At 39.0% G+C, this 27871-nt stretch overlaps 1 protein-coding gene across 5 annotated transcripts in view; it reads right to left on the bottom strand.

Moving 5' to 3' along the window:
• Positions 1-7192: 7192 nt before the first annotated feature.
• runx1t1 (RUNX1 partner transcriptional co-repressor 1) overlaps positions 7193-27871 on the bottom strand; it is a 52933-nt gene continuing 32254 nt past the window's right edge. For 3 of the 5 annotated variants that reach the window (XM_042746049.1, XM_042746050.1, XM_042746053.1), the window contains 10 exons: positions 27469-27710; positions 25194-25283; positions 21788-21969; positions 18118-18368; positions 16653-16750; positions 15907-16108; positions 15228-15296; positions 13295-13296; positions 12154-12342; positions 7193-11134 (listed from right to left, as the gene is read on the bottom strand). In XM_042746049.1, the coding sequence (XP_042601983.1) occupies positions 10856-11134; positions 12154-12342; positions 13295-13296; positions 15228-15296; positions 15907-16108; positions 16653-16750; positions 18118-18368; positions 21788-21969; positions 25194-25283; positions 27469-27710 (1604 nt within the window). In that variant the 3' untranslated portion in view covers positions 7193-10855. The remainder of the gene's footprint in view (positions 11135-12153; positions 12343-13294; positions 13297-15227; positions 15297-15906; positions 16109-16652; positions 16751-18117; positions 18369-21787; positions 21970-25193; positions 25284-27468; positions 27711-27871) is intronic. The other 2 variants (XM_042746052.1, XM_042746051.1) reach the window with 2 other exon arrangements.

Here is a 27871-nt window from a genome sequence, read left to right as displayed (position 1 = left end):
CCAATGAGGATAAAAGTCCAATTTATGTTCTGTTTGAAGTCCTGTGGTTGACTTGCTCTCAAATTCAACCCAACAATCTATCCACCTTATTTTTAGGGAGTGTTTCAAGGCTTCCGGTGTCAGCTGCCTCTAGTTATTCTAGTCTGTTATGCAGCTTGATGTTGCAAACTGGTATTTATCATATTTTAATTGATCATATTATTTTAAGTGTGAAATTGCTTCTAAATGATAACAGTTTATTTAAAAAAAAAAAGTTAATATTGTGCTAATATTGGTCTTGAGTAACTTTTCAGATGCAATATTGCAGTTACTTCGTCTATTTTTGCCCCACCATTGCAAATAGTTCTAAACAAAGCCACAGCAACCTTTGCATGTATCTGAGCTACACACAGCAGTGCTACTCGCAGAATAAATTTGTATTTAAAAAAAAAAAAAAAAAATAGGTTGATTGAATCATTCAATGACTCACTAATAAATAGCTGTTTCTTACCTGAATTATTCAGTTTTTTAAGGAATCTTTTGAGTGAATGATTTAAAGACTTACTTATGTTTTCTTCCTGAATGAATCATTAGCCCCTTTCGCACATACAGTCTTTACTGGTAAATTACCTGTAAATTACCATTAAGAGATCATGTGTGAACAGGACCTTTTCAAAATAAATTGCCAGGATGAATTTACCGGTATGATAAGTTGCAACATTACCAGTAAATTACCAGTAATGTGCACTATGTGAAGACAGGACGAGATTACTGGCATGAGCACATATGAGTTCAGACATAAAACGTTTACTCTGGGCCAATCATAACATTAAGACACAGAACATTCAGTGCTGTTTACGGAAGTCAAAGAAAAGTCTAAAGTTGTCTAATTACACGGTGACTCTGGGCCAAAAGCATCTTTAAAAAGACAGAACACAGAACAGCATGGTAAATTTGTTCCGGTAATTGTACGGCAATTTACTGTTTTTAAAGATTCAATGACTCATTCATAAAGACATTCACTTGTTGCTACCAAATGACATAAAAGGACTATAACACAGTTTTTCAGTTCATGAGTGAAATAAGGCCTGTGTTTAATGTAAATTGACAATACTTGGACATTTTTCTCTACAACATGAACACACACCCATATGGAAAACACAACATTTGCAGTGATTATGTTTATTTTTAAAAAATGTATTTTTGTAATTAGTGGTTATATAAGAACGTTTAAGGTTTGTGAGTATGTCTAGTTAATGCTGTAGAACAAAACGCCAAAGTATCGTCAACTTGTTTACCACAGACCTCATTTTACTCGTGAACTGAAAAACCCCATTCATAAATCTTAAGAGAATCAGTAGAGAATTTATCTTCCGGGTTTTGACGCCTCGTTCTTGGTGTGAGTGGGTCTTAAAGATGTATAAAGCTCTGTTGGAATGCAGCGTAACTAACTGTTATATAATAACTATGCATTTAATGACTGTATAAAATAATATCAAAAAGTCTAATTATAATTAATAAGAGCAATAATGAATGTTTACTGTATACACAATAAATACATTTGTCTCCGAAAGAGGAGAACACATATGTTGGGCAGCACCTGACCCAGCTGCACCACTGCATCGCCTCTTGCTGGCAAACTGAAAGTCACATTTATTTGCAACCATTTATCAACATAATAAGCACTTGGGAAAACACAGTGTATGGCATCTCTGTTTACTCAGAAACTTGCCCGCTGAGATCTCTTTAGCAGTATTTTTCAAAACAGTTTACAAAACAGATTACAAAAAATGTATCAGCTGGCTGCAATATTCTGACGATGGCAGCCTGGATTGTGTTGGTGTGATATCTCACATGAGAAATCCTCTGTGGAAGACTATATTAACAGAATGATGGATAGCACACAGCCCCGCTCCTTGAATTCAGACGTTTCTGGTGCCAAAACCCTGGTGGGTTCATGGAAAATTCCTGGAACTATGATGATTCAACGGACCCAACGATGATTGAACCATTACTACCGAGGCCTAGAGTATTTCTCCATAAAACATTGCACCTAGATCATGAGACGAGCCACGCGACTGTTTCACAGCTGCATTCGATTCAAGCCTAGCCAGCTGACAGTATGCAGAGCACATCCAGCGAGGTCTGAAAGTTGTGGGTTCCATATGCCTCCTAAAGTTTTATTGTGCACTAGGCTGGCTCTCGTAAACACAAAGTTTGTATTTAAGTCAGCAAGTGCTGCCCTGTGTGTTTAGAGCAAGCTGTTCCTATGAAGAAGGGGCTCGGGAGCCATGAAAAGCATCAATCACGCTTTAAACACACAGTGGGTAGCAGTCGGCCTGGTCCTCACTCTGCTCTCATTAGCCATCAGTCATCTCAGCTGGGTAAGGCCCACAGCTCTGGGCTTCTGGCGATGTGCATGTCGGCACTTTTCTTGCAATCCAGCTCCAGTTCAGTTTCAAGGGGCCTGCGGGTGATTCTTCTGTGCTGTTTTCTTCTCTGCATTTCCAGAGCTGTGTTTCCACCCCTGACCTGTTCTCATTTATGCACACCATATAGGTCACTTCTCAACTCCAGTCCTCGGGACAAACCTCCCAGAATATTTCAGATGTCTCACTAATTAAAACACCCCACTGAACTCATCAGCTTGTTAGTGTGTTCAATAGGGAGACATCTAAAACATTCTGGGAGGTTTGTCCCGAGGATTGGAGCTGAGTTGATGCTTCAATTACAGTTTTCATGTGTAACACCACCTAGACTATTACTGTTACTATTACATTTTTAGAAAATCTCTCAATATAAAGTACACACAGTAAATCTGAATCACCATTAAATAAATAAATAATGTAATCAAACATTTGTGATGCCCGTTTCGCTAACAAAAAGTGTTATTTAAACAGATTATTTAACCGATTTTTATAAAGAGTTTATTCAGAGTCGACGGTGAGATTTTTGGGAGGAGATCTTGAATCATAGTTGAAGTTTAAATCATACTGAATCGTAAAAAACAAACATTTGATACACTCTAGTGTAATAACAAGTATGAAACACTGTATATTTCTAAATATGTATATTACTAAATATTTATTTCACTATAAAACATCTAAAATGCATCATGGCGTCTCAATCGAGTGAAACATTTGTTTTTAAATGACTAAATTGTAGTGAATTGTGTTGACAAAACTGGTACACTTCAGCCAGTGGTCCGATTCAAATTAACGCTGGCTTCCTAAGAGTCATTTGTTTTGAATCTCATCAAATGACTCTTATGAGCAGTTCAGAATCACTCAGGCTCATGAACTCATGCTGTGTCCAGATATGCCTACTTCTAAAGTATAGTATATGCAAAAAACAGTATGGCAAAAGAGTAGAATGTCCAAATTTATACTATTTGTAATTTTATTTTATTAAAAAGATTTATATTTACATATTTACAAGAAAATACTCTGATTAAGAATCTACCATGTAAACAGATTTTTGATTACCTTAATCTGGCTAAAGTCATAATTGAAGTAAACACCAATTGAATTAAGACATGTGGAGTATTCCTATCTTAGTCGCATTGTTAAAGTGCAGAATAGACATGTAAACACCTTAATCACATTAATACCGTCATGTAGGATATTTCGCATTTTGTGACAGGATACACACACGGCAGTGGTCAATCGTTTGACGGCAAATAAAAGAGCTTCAACACCGCCATCGTCTGAATGCACATACAAATAATTAACTTGCACTTGAAGCTTTCATAAAATTAAAAATAAAACGTCCAAAAATGTACATGGCATCATGACGAAGACAAACTACAGCTGCGTCCCAAATGACGTACTATACATTATGCACTCATACACTTTGTACTTATGCACTATGTACTTAACCATGTAGTGTATGAATTATATAAGGTTATTTTGTCATTCATAATTGGAGTCTGATAGCCCCTCCCCCTTCGTTGCATAATTAAAGCTGCGACGGTTGAGTGCATGGTGTGTCCAACATTCCACACTTCGTTTTTTCGGTTATTTAAGTGCATCATCCGGTTGTTTAAAGTGCACTTTTTCTTTTTGGAATTTTCAGTGTGAACTCACACTATTTATACTACAAAACATCATAGAATAGTGCTTAAGCATGCGATTTGGGACACACTTTATATGTTAATACGTGAAATTCCGGCGGTTACACTGGATGGCGTCACGTGGGAACGTAATGACGTGTGCCATTAATCGAATTATGTACTATAACATGTAAAACAGGAACATGAAAGGAATCATAATATTGTCTTATTTAGAATAAGGTAAATAATTAGATTACTGATGTAAACGTAGTCAATGTTTGATTTCGTTGTTCTGACTTGTATAGATACCTTCCTATAGCCTAGATTTATAATGTAGATTTACAACTGAATCACCCAAACTAGATCCTAGTTTAAAAAGGATGATTTTAGGTTGATATTTGAAACCAGAGATTTATGTCCACCACGAACTATAATGGATTACACATTTTCTCAATGTAGCAGATTTTAAGACAGTGTGAGAAAGAGCAGTGTTGTTTTATTTTTCACTGGATAAATATAGGCTTGAGCTCTTCAGCCCCTGGAGATAAACGGCAGATATATTTCTGCTCTTTTTTTCTTCCTTTCTTGCCCTGTTCATCAGCAGGGTGCCGTGGAACCATTAGCTGACATTTAAGGAGTGCTTTTGTCACTGCCATGCAGCCTTTTTCTCCTTCTCTCTCCATCTCGGCCCACATCCTCTGTCTAGGATGATGGAGGGTCGGCTACATGCATCATTCAGGCCTGGGTGGAGATGCAGTACTCCACTTCCTTAATAATGTCATTTTGCTTGAATGGTATTAACAGATTATCCAGGCCCAGGGCAGTGAGGCATGTGCTGGGGAAAGATAACCTTGTGTTCTGTAATTTAATCAAAAATGTTTTCTCCATGGAGTCACTTTGCCCCCACCATAACAGCCCTAATATGCTCTCGTACCCCCTAGTTGTATTCCTCTGTTGCGGAGCAAAAAAAAAAAAAAAAAAACCCTATTACAAGAGTTTTGCGAAGCTTCTTCAGCGAGGTGTTTTTCGAATCACTCAGCGCCTCATCCGTGGACATGGGCCTATAAACAGGCTTAGATGAAATCAGATTTAAAACCTCAAATTTAGCTGGGCTGCATATCAAAGAGACACTCTCGCTCGGCTCTCAAAGGCAGAGCGTTATTTTCTCCTCCGTCACTGTAGGCCTACAGTAATATTCCTCGCCACATATCGGGTTCAAAAAAGCACGGTGAAATTCTGCGACACAGTTTGATTTAGAGGCAAAAATGTAAACCATTTAGAGGCGAACTCTTTATGGAGTTTAATCCTACGTTCCATCCCTGGAAGCCGAATTTATATCCCGCATTAGCTATCGTCTCGTCGGAGTATTGCTCTTCTCCTCGCGCGATCGTCTCGGAGGCAGACGGCGGCCCTATCGCTCACGAGCACATGCACACACGGGCTTTATGGGCTTATCTCATCTCATGCAGCCAGTGCTAGGCGGCAGCTCGGTCCTTCGGGCTACTTTACTAATAACCTTTTTCTTATCATGCACTCTCCACCTCTGCCTGTGATCAAAGACCCAATTAATGGAGCGGGGAAAGGTGAAGCATTCAAATAATAGAGACAGCTGTTTTTCTCTGTTTGAAAGAATCCATTTGTATTGTTATCGGTGGAGAACAGTTCTCCAGACCTCACTTAATTGAGGGTCTGTCAGTTCTCGCCACTTGATAAAAAACGAGAGTTGAAATGTTAAAGGTGGTAAGTGGCAGGAATATCACAGTGTTTCAACTCATCCTCGGCTTTATGATCTCTTAAATGGTAATAAAAGCAGATAAGAAGCGTGAGAGCTTCACAAAAGCATAGACCTCTCGGAAGATTTGTGTGATTCTCTGAAGGTTTTGTCACGGCTGAGCAAACGACGATTCCTGGGGTTCATTTTGGCGTGGGGTGGGGGGCGGCCTGCATTTATAAAGGCTTTCGGCCGGGATGAAGGTAATTGCTGGACTAAATGTGTTGCCTTGTCAATGTTGCTGTCACATTTCTGGACAAAGTGGGCTGAATATTGGACGTATTAACATTTCAACATTAGGTAAAATGTAAAATGGGGGACATGGGAATTAAGTGACACTTTAAATACAGACCTTCCATGCTAATAGCTTCCCTTCGGAGAGCATTTACTCTTCAGTTCCCAAGGCCACTTATGTTGGGTGTAGCCGGCATTTCAAAGCCTAATTTTATCTCAATCTTTTCTCCATTCACATATACATATATAGTATATACTGAAGCACAATTTACTCAGTCTTTAACAGTAGGTCTCTTACTTGAAGTAAAGTTTCAGGTTTGGACACATTTGTTGTAAAAAGTCCATTTGAATTGAGCTTAGAAAGGCTGCAAAGTATGTAATTCCCACATCTTTTCACCAGTTCCATTACATTTCTAGTCCTTTGAGGTTTCTATAGAGATTACACATGAAAAAAAAAAAAATATGCTTGGTAAATCATAATTATTTTATATTTAGACATAATTATGACACAAGTCAAAATTATATTGACAATTATAAGATAAAAAGACAAAAAGGAAAAAAAATTGAGAAATGTCCAAATTATATACCCCCCCCCTCAAAAATGTAAGATGAAAAGTCATAATTATGACAAAAAAAATTATGACAAAGTCAGTTCTGACTTGGCAAAACTCAGAAATCTGAGATAAATGGTCAAAATTGTGTTATGTATAATTTATATGTCATAACTATGATTTACCAAAGTGCACACAGGCTTCCACAATGGTGAAATTTGCAGCCTGTGGCAAGCAGAGAATGTCATTAAAAATTACCATGAGGTTTTAAAACGTTTTTAAAATTTATCCAAATTTGTTCTGGCAATCACTATATATATATATATATGTGTATATATAAAACATTACTACATATTTTCCTGCTTTACATAACCATATAAGAACCCTGTAAATAATTATAAAAACATACTTTTGCTGGTGCTTACTTTCTTTCTGTACCATCTTGAAACTTTGTATTATAGCACTTCTCATGTTCCTGCTGCTTTAGAACAAATTTCTGTTGTTATTTATATTTGAAAGTTGCTAAATGAATGAATGCAAATGATGCATCTGAACAGAATGTACCGTATGCATGTAGAGTATTTAAAACAAAGACAAAAAGAAATCTCCAATGCAGGTATGAACATATTTATTACACAGTAAAGAGTACAACAATACCAGAATCATACTGCAAAGATTCACAGACTGACAGACCATGTACTACAGCCCCCAAAAATGAGAGAATAAAATAAAGAAAACAGATTAAACAAGAAACCACAGTTCTAACATAGTAGACTCAAAAACCATAGAGTATTTGGAAACGGTGTGACAGAGTCCACACCCTCCCAGCCCACCTGTAACCTGTGGTTCTTGTTTACATTAAGTATTGCACAACGACTTTTTAATGAGTTTTTTTTCACAATAAAATTTTCGAAGAATCCTACGACTGCCCGTCCTGAACCCACCCGACCAATTCATTACACTTAATGTTTCCACTGTCCCTTTATTATCCCAAAGTTTAATTCACTTTACAAACTGGAGAAAATAAAAACTTAACACCTGGCAAACAAGGCATGCGCAAATTCACCAGCCGTTACTTTTCGCTCACGTTTGGTGCGAATCCCCCATAAACACGAACCTAAACGACACTGACGAGCGGCCAAGCGTGTCTCACAACAGAAGACAGAAATGGGGGAAAAGGGGATACAGGAGAAGAAGAGGGCAATAGGAATATATCACATTTCTCATCTTTGACCATGGATTGAATTATAGTGTATATCAAATGGAGTCAACACTCTGAAACTTTTTTTTTTTTCTTTAAGTTGACTCAAAGTGATTTGTACACGTGACAAACTCAAAATGAACAAAACATTTTTTTTATGTATTCTATTCTTTTTTTTTCTTCTCATGAGGTCTGCATTGTTACCAAGTAGTGATATGGTTTGCAGCTATATGAGCTTTTAACTTTGGGTTTAAGTCCTGTTCTCATGTGCCCATTTGGTTTGACTAGACCAGTGTCCGCTCAGCGACTGGTGCTCCTAACGTGCTGTCAGAGGTAGACTGAGACTTTTTGCCACAGAGGAAAAAAAGGTTGTAGCAAAACAGACGTACTAGATTGGGAAGGAGGAGGAGGAGGAGTTACTTAAGCTTCATCCGCGCTTATTTTATTCAGGTCACCCTGATTGAACTCACTGCACTAACTATATGTATTTTTCAAAAATAGTGTTTCAAGACAGCTTAGCTGGCAGGTTCTCTGGCGATGCGGACAGGTGTCTTACACCAATGTTTTTTTGGATTATTAAACCGTAGCATGCCAGAGGCCGCAAATGCGACCAGAGCCAGCCACTCCTCCTAAGAGGTCAAATGCACAGCGTTTAGCACCATGGTTTGGGGACGTGAACCGTCAGAGTGCATTTAAGTGCCCATTTAGACCCCTCTTCCTCTTAAGCCAATGACGAGGTTGTTTAGTTTTAGATTCTCACATGGCTTTTAATCTTGAGCTGAAACACTTGAAGGTTTGGTTATGTGCCGTTCATGAACGAGAAGAGCTTCGGTTCGGTTGGGCTGGTTGCCTTTTGGAGTGGCATTCTTATGACGAATCTGTTTTGAGGAATGATACGGAAAGAGAAACAATGACACTCGCCCTGCAGGATCTACATATGGGATCCTCCTTTTCGATTATTGCTCAATCATTCAGACCGTCTCATCCACACGTGAAACCCTCTTTTCTTAGGAACTGCTACATGGTTTGGAGTGGCTCCTCCTCCCTATGAGCTGAATAGGGCTGGTCTTGGCTCTGGACAGGGGAGAATTAAAGGTTTTCGAATGGAAACATTGCTCAGTGTGGCTTCCCCTGATAAACACGTGGAGAAAACAAGAATGCATTGGAGTGAGTCTTTTTTTGTCATATTTAAATCAGGTTTTGGTCCTTCATGTCTGTCTTTGGCTGTCTTCCATGTTAATTATTTTGTAATACTGTGTATCCTGGTGCTCTGCAGTGTTAAAGCTGTCTGTTTTTCACCTCTGCATTTGGAAAGTTAGTTTCTTAGTGTCTTTTTTGTACATTTTTTCTTTTTATGTAGAAAACAAAAACAACATATACCATAGCATTCAGTATGCATATGCATGCACTGTCCTTAACTATTCAAAGCAAAATGTTTAGAAAAAAATGTTAACAAAAGCAGATTGTGATACTTCTGTTTTCTTTTTTTGTGTTTTCTTTTTTTTTTCTCTTTTTTTTCATAGATTTTTCTTCATTTTTTTTTACAAGAAAAGTAAATCACAGATATGTAACAAAGCACTCCAAAGATAACCTATGAAGTTTTTCCCTATGGAAAAGAAAAAAAAAAGAAGCATGCCGAGAGAAACCGTGACAGTGCAAATACATTTATGTACGTCCCATGTACAAAAACATTTATGTTAGCATTCCATGTAACATGCTAGTTCTCAGAAAAAAACATCTGAATGAGACTGAAGTAGCAGCTTTGAGAGATAGCGTTTGTCTTTCGAGGACAATAGGAAAAGTGTTTTTTCTTCTTAGAGAACTACAAGGGGACTAGCACAAACACATACAAATAGAAAAGCAGCTTGCGAGAGAGAGAGAGAGAGCGAGAGAAAAAAGAGAAAATATGTTCTTCCTTTTTGCACCTAGAAAGGCTAAAAAGTTGTGACCGTGGTTTAAACTATTAATGCGTCGTCACAATTGTCCAGCACATGTACAATAAATAACCATTGGAGACGGCACAGGACACAAGTATTTAACACAATGAGATCTAGAAGGGCAAAAAGAAGCAGAACGAGGACGGATGGCAGGGTTAGAGATAGGCAGGACAGGGGAGGGCTCCAACAGCCAGTGATTTATGGGTAATTTCTCAGCCCTTTGTTTCCCAGTGGCTGTCACAGTGAGGTTCTGACAGTCCTGCTCTGGTGGGCTGATGACTTCACTTCCTGTTTTGGGAGCTGATGGAGTGCATTTGGGATCAGGGCTCAGAGCGCATCCTTCATTACGCTGTGCGGTACTCAACATCCAGCACGGGCCCTCCTTGCCCCTACATTCCTCAGTGAAACAGCTTTTTATTTCTCAGACCATTGACCTGGATATAATCCTGCAGAAGAGGGACGAACATCTGCGTTCCTTCACAATCTGCTGCACATCTGCAGAGTTCAGCGCGTGAGCCAGAAACGCTGTCCGCCGTCTACTCCACCATACCCTTCATGGAGTGTTTTTTTCTCAACAACGTTGTGTTGACTTCTTTACAAGGAACGCTGTCTTTTTGTCTTAATAATATTCAGAGTCTTTGCTTACATCAGCTATGAAGTATTTCCTTGGTTTTTGTCATTTAAAGTGTCTTTTAATGAGGTCAAATAGTTTCATATCCCAGCTACTGGATAAAGAGCTTTGAAAACGGAACGAAGGAGGAAAAAAAACGACAAACAGACGGAACAAAGGGGAGGTCAGATATACTCATCGAGAGGTCCCAGCTGTCTACTCCATTTGTCTTCTTATTTACAAGAATGTAAGAGAGCCACAACAACAATAAGCAACATTATCAACAGTAATCGATAATAGCTGTAGTAACAATAAAGAACAATAAGAATTTCAAACAAAGAATATCTTTGCGTTCTCTATCATGGCAAGTCAATATGACCTGAAATGGACCTCCTGTGGGGTGATCGCCCTAAGTACAGTCTCTTCTTTGTTAGTGTGCTAGATTTAGCATTTTGCAGCGAGTGAGGCAGGTGAGTCAGTCCCCGGCCAGCTGAGGCATCAGGAACGGCCCGCTCGGGGCTCTAGCGCGGCGTGGTCTCTATGGTGGAGGGCGTGCCGGGCGTGGCCGAGCGAGGGGTAGTGGCGGACGGTGTGTCCGCGGGGCTGCCGGCGCCACTGCTGGGGGTGGCAGAGGAGCTGACGGTGGCGGGGGTCTCGCCTTGCTGCTGAGCCTGCAGAGTTTGGCCACATACGTGGTGGTGCTTTTCCCAGTCCTTGTGCTGGCAGAAGGAACCGCAGTAACGCGCTGTGTTGCAGCCGCTGCAGGTCTCGCTCGCCTTGCGCCCACAATTCCAGCAGCTCTGCACGAGAAAGAGGGGGAAGGGGGGTTTAAGCTGTGATATATTCAAAAAAACTTGCAATTCTTTCCATGGGTATTATCCCAATTAGGAAATAATGGATGCACAGACCTTTGAGAAAAACGAGCGAAAGTCTCGGCTCATTAGCAGCAAACATTTCCCATTTGACTTTAAGTCTAAATAGAGAATTCTGCTTTATTTTTCTTTGGATCTCCCTGCTTTGAAAACACGGAAATAATGAGCTAGCTAGGGAAAAACGCAGTCATTTTACCCAGTTCCACATGGCGCTATGTGAGGACACATTTGTAACAGGTTAACTACAAAACGCTCAAAGATCACACAGAAACTCAGGTTACCACTGTGGCCTCTTTGTGTTTGTCTCCAGGCCAAATAAGAGCAATTATCACAAAGTCTCGAATGCGTCCCAGAGACAAGAAGCCAGAGTTATAAACGGCTACCGACGCAATCCTCCAGGGACACGTGCATAAACATGGCTCGTGCAATTAAACTCAGATGCGTGCCGCCTTTCTCTGCTAACTGATTAAACGAGCCGTACCCCCGCTGTGCACAGACACTCGGCGCTCCCTTCCCAATTTCCCTCATCCAAATCAGTACCACCTTAACTGTCCACATGTTTCATTTAGAGGAGGAAAAGCGCCGCTCTGCCTGCGGTGATAAATGCAATGTTATATTCCTCGGCTCTGCGTGACACCTGGCTGCATGAGGAATTATCTGGGACACTTTCTCTTCCCTCTGTGCTTTTTATATGATATCCATGTTTTCCTAAAGATATCCACACTAAAGAGATTGAATGGAAGCCATGGAACTAAAACAGCCCGGCCAAGTAAATCAGGCATGTACACATTACATAAAATAAAAGAAAATCCCCAAGATGATATATAATGCAAAAGAAAATCAATTATGGAATATATTACCATCCCAATGAATCATTGTGCAGTATGTGAATGCTGCAGCTGTTCGCTAATACAATAACAATGTGCGGTAGGCGCACAAGCTGTTACCTCACTAGAGTCCTCCTGCTGGTTGATGACTGACAGCGCGTCCTCTGCCGCTTGTCTCTTGGCTTCGGCCACAGTGCGCTCCATCTTAGCTCGCTCAGTGCTGATCATCTCATGGGCCTTGCGCTCGGCCTCTGACACGGCTTTCTGCAACTCAGACATGGCCTGCCTCTTCACCTCATTCACAGCCTCCTGAAAGAAAGAGCACAGTGCTTTTAAGTGTCCAGGGCACAGCAACAGAAACCCAGCAAATAGTTAACTGATGTTAACATAGCATAATCTGTCTGCTGTTCATTGTAAATCAGATTTTTCCATCGAAACTACATCTAAATTAACTGGTTTTACTGAAGTCAAAAATATTGATTTGACTAAATCAACCTGTCAAGATTGTGTTACATCAAGTAAATTTTAAGGGTCAGACCAGGAAGAAATACATAGCTGCACATGCACTTGATATCTCACAACAGCAGACAAAGATGTATATATATATATATATATATATATATATATATATATATATATATATATATATATATATATATGTATGTATGGCAGGCCTCAAAAAAAACAACTGAAAACCACGCTAATGCACATTCAATAAATTGAAAGTGCTTATGCCAAAAACCTTTAAGAACCTCTCTCTCTATATATACACACACACACACACACACACACACACACACACACACACACACACACACACACACACACACACACACACACACACACACACACACACACACACACACACACACACACACTATCACCCAACAATAGTATCTGACATTTTAATTAATTCAAAGTAACTCAACAGCTCATTATCGTGCATTTTGAAAACTATTTTTATGTCGTTTAATTGATCCTATTGGCTTGTTTTGTTCAAATGCAGCTGAGAGATTAATCTGGGGATTAATTAGAAACATCAGTTTTTATTTGAATGGGCTCAGATGACTTTCTGTGTTTGCTGAATAGAAATAAACAAGAAAAAGTGCTTTTGTTTTGCCTCAAACCAAAGACTTGACTGTAGTGCACAAGGCAGATTACAGGTAATCCTTGATATTTTTCCCTCTAAAGTATAAATGTATTTCCTTGAACTCGTACTTTATCTGTACTTTTACATTGTTATCCCATTAACCGTAAATACTTCTGGCTGGAAAACTCATCTCAAGAGCAGACTAGGCTTTTTTTTGTGTGTGTGTTTGTTTGTTTTCATTGTTCAAGGCTGCAGCCTGACTAATTGCATATGCAAATCGGGCAATTTATATTTAAATTATGCATTTCAATTGCACCCCCAAAGGCCCATGCAGATCAGGATATGGCACTTTGTGAGAAAGGGCTTGAATATTCATCACCTACTGTACACAATCTTTCTAAAAAAAAAAAAAAAAAAGGACATTCACCCCTTATTACACTGTGGCAACTTGTGAAGACCGCTTTAAGGCAGTTGTGACTCTTAAACACTTTTAGCTTGGGTTTTGTAACCATCACTAGAGGCGTACAATGGATTTGAAAAAGGCATGCTGTTCTTAAGGAGTTTTAATAGACTTAACTATCATGGTAGTCTGTTGTTCTGCAGAAATGGATGGCTGCGGTTGCGCAGACCCTCCTCCCCAGTCTTAAATATGAAGGATTATAGAGCCAGGGACATTTTCATCAAGACTGGACTGAATTGTGAAACCATGGTGGTTTGGTGCACAAAGTCATCCCTTTTGATGGGCTGAGGTCACGGAAAATGCACCACATTCCCTGATACATTTTACTGCATTTATATATGACTATTCAGATGGACTTTCAATCTGTGGTGATTTGTTTAAGGTGTTACTACCGCCGTTGTGATGCAAAGGCAACATATTAGCTAAAACGAGCAGTCTTAGACTGTCTTTTGTAACGTCACTTTCGTGGAAAGGCTTGTTTGCTTTTATAAAGCCTTTCGTAAGACCACACAGCAAAGACAAACTGCTTTAGCAGATGCCTCTATCGTGTATGAGGCCAAGGTAAACAATCTGCTATTACAGAATCCATCACTTGTCATTTCACACAGATCAACTGCTCTTTAAACAAAGCCTTTTAATATCTTTATCAGTCTTTTAACCAGCTCCTCTGCTGTGATAAAACAGAGTGCAGTGGAGAGCTGAGAGCCTGTTGCACAGCTAATGGCAGGAGTGCTGAAGTGCTGTAAAGGCTGGGAGCACTTATGTGTCCTGTTCAGCCAGAGCAATAAAAGAGCTTTATGATCTGACATCACTGTTGGAATGTGTAGAGGTGCTTCCAGTGAAGCCAATCACTGAACTGCCCAACCAACGACTCAGGGAACATTACAGGAGTCAAACAAAATGCCACAAAAACCCACTAAACCTTCCAAGTGTTTTATCAGCTTCTAAAGATTTTTCATAAGGTTTGCATCAGATAATGTTTTAAATAAAATGCACAATGGCAAAACCTTCCAAGTGTTATATCTGTTTCTCAAGATTTTTGCTAATTTTGGTTTTAAATTAAATGCATGATGACTAAATCTTATTTGTGACTTTAAAAGAGATTTTTTTTCTATTTCTATTGTCATTTTTTGCAAATATGGATGAAAAGAAAATAACAGTAGCTTAAAACGCATTACAGAAATTCAATCTGTGAAATTGTTTATTTTTAATTATTAAATGTATCCTTTATTTATTTGTAAATATGCATTTATTTATTGTTCTTTTGTTTTACTAATATACTAATATGTGTGCTTTTTGGCCTAGTGTCCCAATCTCATTACATATGCATCATTTCTTGTGCATTTAATTTTCATTTTTCCCCCTGATTTTTCACAAGAACAACCGCAATTTCAGGAAAACAACTGTTATGTCGAGATCACACCAGAGTTTGGTGTGACACCAACCAGGTTCCCACCTGACTCTGCAGTTCTGCATACAAATAACTGACTGATTGAATTTCAGAGAGCTTTTAAATCACAGATAGGCTTTGAAAGAGCTCTGTCTGAATAATTTAGCTTTGATTTTCCACCTGTGCTTATGAGTGTGTGTGCATGTTAAAAAAAAAAAAAAAAGAAAAGAAAAGAAAAAAGATGGCATGCTAACCGGCTTTCTTCCAGATTTCTTCAGGTACGTATCCAGACACTGGCCTGTGAAGGAGCTCCCTATGGACGTCTGGAAGAGAGAGAAGAAAGGACACTTCATTTACAATTAACTCAATACATGGTACAACCATTTTCCCAGTCAAAATAACTGATAGATCATTACATTATCATCAGAACAACTGACTGTAAATCTGTTCTTTTTAAAGGGGTCATATGATGCTGCTAAAAAGAACATTATTTTATGTATTTGGTGTAATGAAATGTGTTTATGTGGTGTAAGGCGGAGGTAGTAATACCTCCCATTTTCACCTCAAAATTGGTATGCCTTGTTTATTTGCGTGTGTATATGGGATGGTTTATGCAACCTCTCACATACTGACGTAGAGATGTGGGGGCGTGTTAGAACGAGGCGTTTCAGGGGGGTGTGGACGAGACTCAACTTTTATAAAGAATATCTCTTTGGATCTGAGACTTTAGTCTTTGCAACTTCACAGATCTTCTTTATTCACCAAGAGCTTGTAACACTCCAAAGAGAAAGGAAAATTTGAAATCGCATCATATGACCCCTTTAAGATCAGACATATCAGTTTTAAATAAACTAATTGATGTATGAAATAGAACATAAATTTTCAGGTGATAAAGACATCTCAGACAAACATCTTGTGCTGAATAAGTGTTACCTAAAGCATTGCCTTCTTGGCTGGCAGGGCTCTGCTGTCTGGACTGACTGCTGCTGGAGCTGCTGGTCTTTTTAAGATCTTCAGCATCACTGTAACGACGGATCCAGTAGTTGAGCTCCTCCCGGTCGGCCTCCTGGCACCTCCTCAACACCGTCAGTGAGCGACGTGTCTTCTCCACCATATCCATAATGCAGTTCAGGAGCTGCGGGGGAGAAGCAGGCAGAATGTTACCAACACAACATCTGCTCTAAATAGAAATGACAAATTTAGATATAAAAACTCAATGTTAAAGGCTGGCACTGAATGATGACTCACAGCTCTATATGTTTACAGTCACTAAAGCACTAATGCCAACCCCTGACAAAAAGTTGATGCTTTAAAAGTTGCTCTTTTATAGCTCAGGAGACCTTACAACTTAATTAACAACTGATGTTTCTCCTAAAACGTATTAGACAAAACTGTACACAAATGAACATAGATATTTAAAAAAAACAACTTTGAAAGACATGTTTGCATTCATGCTAACATCTTAGATGTTGGTATCTTTTACTAAAAAACAGGAGACTTAAAGCTAAAATCTCCAGTTGAGCTCAATATAATCTCACTGTTTTCTAGAAGACTGCAACCCCCACCCCAAAAAAAAAAAACATGCAAACACAGAAACGTATCAGCAAACACACTTCTTGTGTCGTGTTCTCTCTCTCTCTCACACACATACTTTGGATAGTAATAAAAAATGTTATTACTTTTCTTACATGGTCAAGGTGCTTCCACTCTTCTGCCCATTCTCTGTCTGTAAGTCTGTGATCTATGACTTCCTCCTGGCGCGTGCTGCCGTGCATCCCTGACACAGAACGAGAGAAAAAGAGAGAGCGAGTGTTAAACGTGTTACTATTTGGGCCTTGGTTTTCCATTTCTCTTGCTTGCCCTCAGTGGCATGTCATGGCCGTCTGTTTCACAGCCATAGCTCACCCGCTTCCTGACATCCTCCATCGCTCACACACTCTTCATTCCTCACATGCTCTCATCCCTCACTCCTCTCCCCCATGCAGCCTGTGGGCATGCTCTCTCGCTCTCTCCACACAGCACCAGAGCTGCCAGGCTTATGCATATCTCATGCATATATCACTGGCTAACGTGCTTGAGTATTTTTAGCACATTTAAACCCGATATGGAGAGTTGGTTTTATGTAAACCTCAAATCATTTTTAAAGTAGTTTATGTTCCTGATCCAACTAAGCCTCGCCTGGTTTAACTTCTAAGAGTCGAGTGGCATGCAGTGGACTTTTGAGAATATGAGGCATTGGCAAAGTCAGCCTCGGAGAATTGGGCTTTTGATGCTTTTATTTTCTTAAAATAATCTGAGAAATGTATTTAAGGTTTTACACACACACACACACACACACACACACACACATTTATATATATATATATATATATATATATATATACACAGTACATCAGTGCTGTCAAATGATTAATCATGATTAATCACATCCAAAATAAGTTTTTGTTTACATAATATATGTGTGAATACTTTGTATATTTATTATGTATATATAATTTAAGAAAAATATGTTATGTTTATGTTAAATATATTTAAATATAATATAAAATATAGGAATATAGATATATACATGTCAATATTTTAAAAAATATTTACTGTATGTGTCTGTTTATATATATATATATATATATATATATATATATATATATATATATATATTGAAAATATTTTAAAATGTACTTTTTATTCCTGGAGTCGCACATGCATGTATATATTTTAGAAAACTTTTATTTTGGATGCGATTAATCGTTTGACAGCACTAAAAAACGTTTCCTGTGACTTTCTATGTCTGCTGTCTATGTCTATGTCTTTTACATTTTATTACCAGTTATTATTTAAGTAAGAAGCTTTTCCTTAAAAAAAAAACTTTTACTGTGACTTTCTATATTTCTGGTGTCTATTAAAGACTATGAACTGAATTTGAGCCTCATTTTATTTGAAACTTGCTTTTACCCTCAAAATTTATAGGGGTCTTGCATCAAAATGGAACATGTTATTCACAAAGTTTGAGGATTGGAGGCATTGGTGACCGCAGCCGTGGAGAAGGAGGTTATATTCCACATCTCAGACTCTAACAATCTTTCACAGCACAGTAACGCTCTTATTAATGACTGTCACCAGATGCTGCTGTAATCTCTCTCTTACCCAGAGGCCGAGGGCGGTCGCGGAGCTCGCGGTGGTTGGGGTGGCGGTAAGAATCTCTGTAGTGGTGTGCGATGGCCATGTCGTCCAGACGGTAGTGCTGTGGAGGGGGCGGGGTGGGGTGCGGCAGGCCGTTGGGCTGGTAGGAGATCCCGTTGGAGGGGCTGAAGCGCTGGCCAGGGCTGATAGTGCAGGGCCTCTTGTTGGGGTGCTCGGGATGGAGCGGCTCCCGCTCAAATCCGTTCTCTTTGGTTCTGGAAGGAGACAGAAGAATCCAGAGTGAGGAACAGGAAGAAAGGAGCAGAAGTGAGACTGATATAAACTGATAGATAGAACAGTAGAACGATAGACTGACAGAACGATAGATAGATAGTTAAATGATCGATAGAACGATAGATAGACCGACTGATAGAATGATTGATAAAACAATAGATAGTCAAGTCAAGTCACCTTTATTTATATAGTGCTTTTAACAATATGGATTGTGTCAAACGATAGAATGGTAGAATGATAGATTAGGGTTGGGCAATGTCTAAAATTTGGCATCGGACGATGTCTACAGTGAAACATCGCGATGGACGATGACATCAGTGTGGGGGCAGGGGCAGGGTGGAGTTAGGGGTGTGCCCGAAGCATGAATCCTTATAAGGAAAAACAACTAATATTTCCTAACACCGTGTCTACACGACAAAATACTATAAAACCACTGATCTGTAATAGAGATTCATTATATATAGATCAGTCAATAGAACTCATTATAATCAGTGATGTTCTCTACATGGATGCAGCGCAGCGTGACACCACAAATCCCTGACAGTTAACTGCTGCCGCGTTTTATTTATGTCATGTTGACACAAATTTCAAATGATTTTCAAAGGTCGCTTTGTCTCATCCAGTGTAGACTGTCTTTTGCTGATGCAGCGCGGCGCCATAGATAGATAGATTCTTCTACACAACTGGTTGTCTTTCCAGACATTGTCAGGGAAAATGAGGACTCACCCATTAATGTCTTTTATATTTGTGTTTTACCATTCCAATAAGACAGACACTGCCTGACACTGAGATGTCTTCTGAAGACAGTGTGTTCATTGATGTAATGTACTTTCCTCTGCTGTGGGTCAAGGGAGAATGTGAAACTGCACCTAAGGCAGTAATAGTCTGTCATCTAATGTGCTATGTAGAAAAGCAGCTTCTATGGCTCCGTCGAGCACTTTGTTGTCAGTAAAAGGAGGTCTTGACAGAGCACACGTGGACTGTAAGAGATGAGCACTCACAGGACTCGCTCTATGCACCTAAACCCTAGGGCTTTCACATTGCTCTGCCCTTCACTTTCATGTGTCACGGGTCCAGGTGTTCGCAGATGCTGGTACTCGTGTGAGTCGCTGTGTGTGTGTTGTGAGGCGGTCGTCCCTCGGTTACCTCTGAAAAACACTGAACTTCCTAATGAGCTGCTTTTATGAGCTGCTAATGCGCATCCATCACCGTCCATATGCTCCTCAAAGCCACCTTTCTCCTCCACCCACACCTCCAAAACACAGCTGCCTTTATTTTACCCCAGTCTCATACATTTTAATACCAATTCTAATTCTATCTATTCTTCATGAACTTGGTCTCTGATTCAGGTACGGTATGTGATTTCCATGTGCTCATGTCTCCCATGTCTTTTTTTCCATCCACAAAACGTCTTTTTTGATCTATTAATTTATTTACTTTGCAATTTATTTATTGTATTTTACTACACAAGTCTGAAATTCCCAATATTACTTAGCAAAATTAATTTTTATACATTTTATTTTTATTTGCGTAAAATATTGTCTTTAATTCAAATTGATTTAAAATTGTGTACTGTTTTCATGTGGCACTTGCTAAACAAACAAACATGAAAATACTTAATTACAATACAAAGAAAATATAAATAATATACATTACAATATAAAATATATACAATATAAAAAAAAGTATATTTCTATTCACTGATCATGAATGTTTCACTATGTCCGTACTTTCTTCTGCACTGGAAGCTCCTGTCGTCGAGTCAAATTCCTTGTGTATGTAAACATACTTAGTAATAAAGCTCTTTCTGACTTCTGACTTTCTATATATATATATATCAAAGAGAAAGCAGCTGTTTTGTACTGTACTGCCTTGATGAGCTTAAGAGACTTCTTTCAAATACATTAAATACAAATATTACAGAGGCCAAATTTTTTACTCTGTACAACTAAGATCTCATTGACAGGCCTTGTGTGTAAGCATTTTAAAATTTCAGGTAATATCTTAAATTACTTTAGTTCACAAGACTGTGGGGATCACTGAAAGCTGTGAACTAAATCTGAACCTCATTTTTTTTTTTTTTTTTTTTTTTTCAAATATATAGGGGTTGTGCAGCACAATGGAATATTTTATTCAAATAAGTCTCGGCACACATTTCTCTTCTAAATGAGCCGAGTCGTACTAAGAATGCATTGTGGGGTGCGCTTCTCTCTGTAGCCGTAGTTTCCCGATTCCTTTGATATTAATCAGACTGAAGTGACCGTACATTGTGCTCTGTGATTAAGGACAGCATTGCTCCCTTTCAAATTCCAATATTGCTTTCTCTTTATTTTGCACCTCCTCATTCTAAAGGCAGAGAGTCGAGTCGAGCTGAGCCGAGCTAAGCAGAAACAGAAGCGCTTAGCCAGCCGTATCCGAGCTGAGTCTCATCTGTATGTGTTATCAGCCATGTCCCCAGGCTCACCTAACCATACATTAGAGCTCATGCAAAAATGCAGGTATTACTTAAAAAAAAGACAGATATAAAGAAAGAGAAAAATAGAGAGCTGTATATTCTTCTTTAATAACCATGGGGACCTGAGCTGATATGTATTCATATAAGATAGCATATTAAAAATTATATTTCCTCACTGAAAAGAAGAAATAATTCTGAGCTCCTGGGAGTGAACTGATACAGTATATAAAAGCTTTTATATCTTTTCTCTCAGGCCGCAACAGACATGTAGCCTTGCTCTAGTTTTATACAGTAGTGCAAATTCTCACTCATGTTCATCTCAACAGGAAGCCTCTACAGAATCTGCATTCTCCAGATGTGTCTGGTTCCTCCTGGTTCTGCTCCATTAAAGGACGAGAATCCAAATGATGCATGACAATAAAGACACTCATAACCCGCTGCAACATTTCTACAGCCCTCCAGCTGTTTTACAAGCTTGCATTGCTAGTCTATAGTTGTGTGTGGGTGCCTAAAGTCCACTTGCTAACAAATTAATGCTTAAATAAACGTTTATTGATAACTCCTCCAACTCCCCCTTTTATGAGAGATTTTTCATTGTCATTACAACTCACTGTGCATTTTTTTATACCTTGCAAACTTTTCCAAACATTTGGTTTTGAGGTTCTGTGATAAATTGAACATTGTTGTTGTGAATTTAAATTGGTGTGAAAAATGTCAGGATGACTTGTGATATTCTTGTAAATTTGCTGTCTTTTTGTAAAGAAAACATAAATAAAAATGTATTTATTTCTATACTTATAAATTACAGAAAAAATAAATGATTCGTATTTTGACTCAAAGCAAATTAAATGTTGTTTTTTTTGGCAAGTGAAATTATAGTGTGACTCTTTGAATACCAACAAAACTGCATGACTGATTGATGATGTTCATTCAAAGTTCGCTCACCTGTCAGGCGTTCTTCTCTTGCCGTTCTCGTTGACGTCCATCAAGAGTTCAGACGAGTCGACAGGTGACGTGGTGCTTGTGTCCAGCAGGAGTTGCTCATGTTGGGCGAGATACTGAGCCGGGTTCTGCTTGGCCAGCCGTGCACAGTGCACCAGCTCCCTCTGCAGTAGCGGCAGGTTGGCCTGTAGGGGGAGATAGCGGTCAGGATGTGCTGAGCAGATGTAGCACTATGATGCTGTCCACAGCCAGAGGCTCTAAACACCGTTTTTTGTTTACTCATTATTATCATTACAGGTACATTCTTCCAAAATAAAGACACTCTCGCACCGTTTTGAGCAGCACTCTATTGTGACCTGAAACATGCATTAGTGCCCTGGGCCCTTGATATGGGCAATCATGGTCAACATAGAAAGTGACATCTTCAAAGCAGATGGTTTGGGGGGTGGGGGGGGGGTGGGGGTAACGTTCGCTTTCTTTCTGTCTCATTTCCTCTGCATCTCTATCATGATTACTAGCTGGCTTGGCTTTCTCCGAAAGCACTTGGAGGCCTCGCCACTTCAAAGACACACTGAGGAGCATTTTCACGGCAGATGAAAGGTTTTTGTGAATCCCCATCCAGCAACAGTCGGACTATTGCAGCATCTAAACAACACAAGGTGTTAGTTGGAGGATGATGTCTATTTTCTCTCTTTCTGTGCTTTCTTCATCTCTGTTTTCTTTCTTTTCTTTCTCTATGGCCTGTGACTCTGATCTAAGACTATAATCAAACATCTTTTCAGCTCTGGAATATTCTTCAGTGTACTCCCACTGTGCGCCTTTTCAGTGATGTAATGGCTAAAATTAGGAGCGGTGTGTTGATTGAATATTGAACGAAGCACAATGAAAGCACAGAGTTTAAAGAAAGTATGGCCAAAATTTAGCTGCTGGTCATGAAGCAGATTAAATGGCAAAAATCAAAAAATTCTAACATAAAAATGTAAATAAATAAAAGTTATTCTGGTATATTTTAATTATGATAATGATGGGGGTTGTTTATAAAGGACTGCCTGGTCGCCAGTTGTATGGTGTAATGGTCTGTTAGTAGTTCATGCTGATAATTACCAGAGGCTAGTGAAATTGCTTTGACCCTCAGTGACCTCAGACTTTCATTAAATGGAGGTCCTCATAGTTAGTGACAGTTCACATACACCATGTACACTGCAAAAATGATTATCTTAATCAGTATTTTTGTCTTGCTTCCCAGTCTTATATCAAGAAACATTTACTTGAGAAGCAAAATGACTTAAGAATTTTCTAAAAAATTAATCAAAATTAAGTGACTTTATAAATAAGAAATACAATATCTGCCAACGGGGTAAGAAAAATAAAACTTGTTTTGTTTTTACACTATTGGCAGATATATTTCTTGTTTAAACTCACCTAATTTTGACACATTTGATAGAAAACAAGACTTGATTTCACAAGTAATTTTGCTTTTAATCTTAATTCATCTTGTTCTAAGAATGTTCAGATCTATTACTGGACACTGAGGAAGAAAGTAAATATTGCAGTGTATTTCAAAAAAGCTTTTTCATCAATAAAAGTTAGAACGGTCTAATTTGCAATTTTATTGTTTATCATTATCGATTTTTTTATTCAATGCAGTAAAATTATAAACCTGCAAAGATTTGACATTTGCTTTGATTATGTCTAAGTGTGTTCTCCAGCTCCTGTGTGGTCCATTAGCACACAGCTAGTTGGAAACCAACATATCAAACACAAGCCGCAAAGCAGTTTGCCACGTATATGTAATCCTCACTTCCTCTGCACCGCTAGCATGTGGTGAAGCGCCGACTATGTCACGCTGAGTATGTCTCTGAGCAATGAGGCACAGAGCCGCAGAGGAACACGTGCTTACAGGCTTTATGGAGCCTGCTGAACGAAACGGCGGCTAAATATTACAAATTTATCAGATGAGGAATCCATTTAGAGGAATCATAAACAAAAGCCATCAGCACAAAGGCCGTCAGCTGGCGTCGAATTTGGATTACATTATTAGCGTGATGCACGCTGCCCTTCCTGTAAACACTTCCCCGCAAAACCCAACCCTGACGGGAGGGTCGCTAGACAACATTAGCCTAATGAAAAAATGCTGCTAATGCACATTGTTGCAGCTGCGCTTCTGCACACTTATAAAAGCCCCTGTTCCCACAGCCATATGGTATTTGTCATTAAAGGCTCCTTTGAGGAAAACCACTAAAATTAGACGAGAGGGAGAGAGGGAGCGAGGAAAAAAAAAATAACACAAGTTGCATCTTTGATACCACCCCTCCTGACTGGATGATACAGTAACCATATGGTGTGGAGCTGCGCGAGAGCGAGCGAGTCAGGGAAGTGTTCCTGTATGCTTCTCTGCATCCGTCAGCGACCGGAGCAACCTCTAATGGGACCAATTTCTGTGCGACGGAGCCGGCCAGGACAAGCAGTGGACAAGATGAAACGCCTCTGAATGGCTTGCCACGAAAACATACATACTCCTTTCCATCATCATCTAATGGAGTAAACAACACAGATTTGACCCATCTCCACTGGTCGCTTATTTCATTATTATGGAAAGGAAGATATGAGAAAGCAAAGCGCAAGAGAAAGATGGGAAACGGGGAGGGGGGTGAAGGTTAGACAAAGAGGGAGGGAACGGGTAGGTTGGAGCGCCGTGCATAATAGCTGTCACTTACAAGCAGATGAAAACGAATGGCTAACGATTGAGGGTGGATGGATACAGCAGTCACCATATGCTCATGAGAATTTAATCTCTATCAAGCGCTGATGTCTATTTGCAACATATGTCATAAATTAACAAATTATACATTCACTTTGCATGCTACAATCATTTATCTCGAACACGATAATGTGATACAAAAGTATGGCATGTGTAACTCAAATACTTCCCATGGTCGAAAGAATAATATGCAGAGTGTTTATTTGAATGGTTCGTGTTAAGTGCTCCAACATAAACAGGCCCTGAGACACATTTAACTGTAATGAAATAAGAGCTGCAGTGACAAATGGGCAGCAGAGAGGGCAAAGGTTGATACTCTCCCAGACAACAGATCGTCTTACTGTGGTAATGGTTTCAGATGTGCCCTGCCTTCCAAAATTTGGCGTGTGAGAAAAGCGACGGCTGAACAAGGGTGTAGTCAGAAGGTATGAATAAATAGAGACAGTGTGTAGTGGGACAGGCCTGTATGGTGCAGTTATATTGATTAATGTAGGTTCACATCATGAAATATTAAAAAATAGGTCCCAGTGATCAAGAAACCTGATACCTCTTTGCTCATGAGGAAACCAGGATGAAAAAATGGCTGGGAGAAATATGTACATCTGTGCCTCAGTTGTTCAAATGTTTTCCAGATTGCTTGTGCAATACCTTCAAAAAGGGGATGACAAAAGGTCGGAGTGGGAAGTTGGTCGCTTCTTGCAGTTTGGAGTGGAATTCCTCAATGGTTAGAGTGGAGTTCTGCAGGGAGAGAGGAAAAAAACGGTGCACGCATGAATACATGTGGAAAACATTATGTGATAATATTACTTATTGGAGGCAAAACTATATCCTGCTGAAGATTGAATGATTTGAAGACTGTAATGGGAGGCATATGGATGGCTGTGGTGAAAGGCCTCGTAAGGGGAAGTTTGATCTGGAGGCTTTTACATGTGCTTGAGCCAACCACGTCAACAAGCACACGCACAAACATGTATACAAACAAAACTACAGATGCAGTATCACACTGCGCAGCTTGCTCTGCGAGATAAAACATGGCATAAACATTGTAACACACGCGGAAGATATGCGGCTTTAAAAAACGTGTCTTGTTCCCTACCGATCTGAAATATATCTCACCCCTGTTAAACACGGCAGTGTAAAAAAAAAAAAGAGAGAAATGACTAATTTCAATCTTTCCTGCTCTCTGCTCTATCATCTTTTAACAGACTGATAGAACTGATAGGACACTATTTTCAATTTTCTACATGTTATTTCCAAGAGAGCTAGCGGAAGGAAAGATGGGAAAGAGAGCGGGGAGTCGTACATTTGAGAAAAATACACAGCTTTTTTTCTCCCCTCATTTCCCAGACCTGAATTTTGTTACATTAGGCTTACATCTGTTCGGCCAGATTGCAGCGGCCTGTTTTGACAGCCAGAAAGCCTCCTGAGCTTTTCTCCAGCATCGGTGGCGCTAATTAAGTGTGTCACTCTTTTCAATAAGGCAGAGTGGGGAGCGAATTAAAAAGAGCCATGGAAGCCAAGGGGACACAAGGAAGCCTCTGCGTGTAGACACAGCAAAAAATAAACAAATGCCCGCTGAAAAAAAGAGCTTTCCTTTCGAAATGGCTAATTAAAGCAGGCCTCCTCTAGTACAGGCTGCTATTTCACCATTGTTTTTTCCATAACTACATATTAACGAAAATAACGCTGTGGTACAGCTTATGGTGCACATATTGTCAAGTGGATTTTTCTTTCTTTCTTCAGTTATGTTGCTATAATTGGCTACAGATGTGTTCTATTTGATTTATTGTTGTTGGACAAACCTTTATTTTCTATGATGGAAGCCAAACAAGATTTGGTGTCAAAACCTTTTTGGTGACAAGAAAGCAAAACAAATCAATTTCTACTGTCTGTAAACTTTTCAGGAGACACAATAATTACTAGTATCCTGTCAGAGACAACTGTTTTTTCTTAAAGACTGTGAGTCAGAAATTACACTTTACGTTATGTTAGAAAATCCTTTCCCATTAAAGTCGTGAAGAAATGGAAGTAGTGACAGATGTTTTCTTCCACATTGTGATGTACAATTGAGTGAAAAAGATTATTAAAAATAATAAAATGTACTGTAGGGTGGGCACTTGGTTCAATTCATTGGTTGTTGATAGGAATTTAAGTTTTCAGAGTAGGGCTGGGCAATAAGACCAAAAAAAAAAACATTTTTATTTTTTATTTTATATCGGAGCATAATTACCACAATACATTTCAAATCTTATTTATTTCAAGTTTAAAAGCAGATTTTTGCTTTAAGTGAAAGTTGTAAAATCCAGACTATTAATTGTGTTTTTAAACTACTCTTTATGATCAGAACATAAGAAACGCTTCACATTTTTTAATTCTTTACCAGTCATTTTTCCTTTTATATTGTTAAAAGTTTAATTATTATGACTGTTTGAGTTTCATTAAAATAAACCATTGGTCTTCCATAGTAGCATACATTAAGATCATGATAACCACAGTTAAAACCACACATATAGCACAACTCAATACCATGGTAAAAATTGAACTATATAGTTTCTAGGTAACTGCATGAAAAACAGTAGTCTAAATAAATACATTTAGTATAAATGAACAAATATTATAGCTTAATCACAAAAATACTGTTATTATATTATATTAATCCTTTAACACATATCTACATATAAATATCTCACATTTATCGTTTTGTCAAAGAAAATTCAATTGCAGTATTTATCGCTTTATCACCTGGCCCTATTTCAGAGACAGGTGAATGCAAACTTGGAAGGGTGGGGTTTAAGCTGTCTAAATGATTAGAGAAGTTTTGCATATGTCACCAGAAAGAAGCTTATCGTTTCACACAAAGATTAAGTTTTGACGAAAAATCAAAACAAGTAAGTGCCACACACTTCTGTGACTGCAGACTTACCACAAGCCCCAACACCAGGGTACGCACTCGTTCTCCGATCTCAGGTGAGATGTCATTGCCGAACTGCTGTAGTGTCGTGAGAAAACGTTTGAGCTTGCTGAGCTGTCTTGCACCACAGGCCGGCGGCAGCTGTTGATTGGCCAGTGAGGACGAAGATGATGATGAAGGCCCATTGCTGAAACCATTGGGTGGAGATGGAGCCCCATTCAGTGCAGTGGGAGAGTGACTGGTGCCATTCGTTACTGGAAAACAGAAAGTTTATTATTTCTACATGTCACAAAGAGAACTTTGGCGTTTATTTTTAACCCAAGCATTATGGAATGATCTAAACCCAAACGATTCCTATTAAACATTCCCAGGAACATTCCTTAAAAAAATACAGCAAGCAAACCTTTGTCAAAAA

This window comes from Cyprinus carpio, chromosome B19, assembly GCF_018340385.1.
Source record: "Cyprinus carpio isolate SPL01 chromosome B19, ASM1834038v1, whole genome shotgun sequence".
NCBI classification, from domain to species: Eukaryota; Metazoa; Chordata; class Actinopteri; order Cypriniformes; family Cyprinidae; genus Cyprinus; species Cyprinus carpio.
The sequence above is the reverse complement of the archived record's forward strand: the minus strand, read 5'-3'. Positions and strand labels throughout refer to the sequence as shown.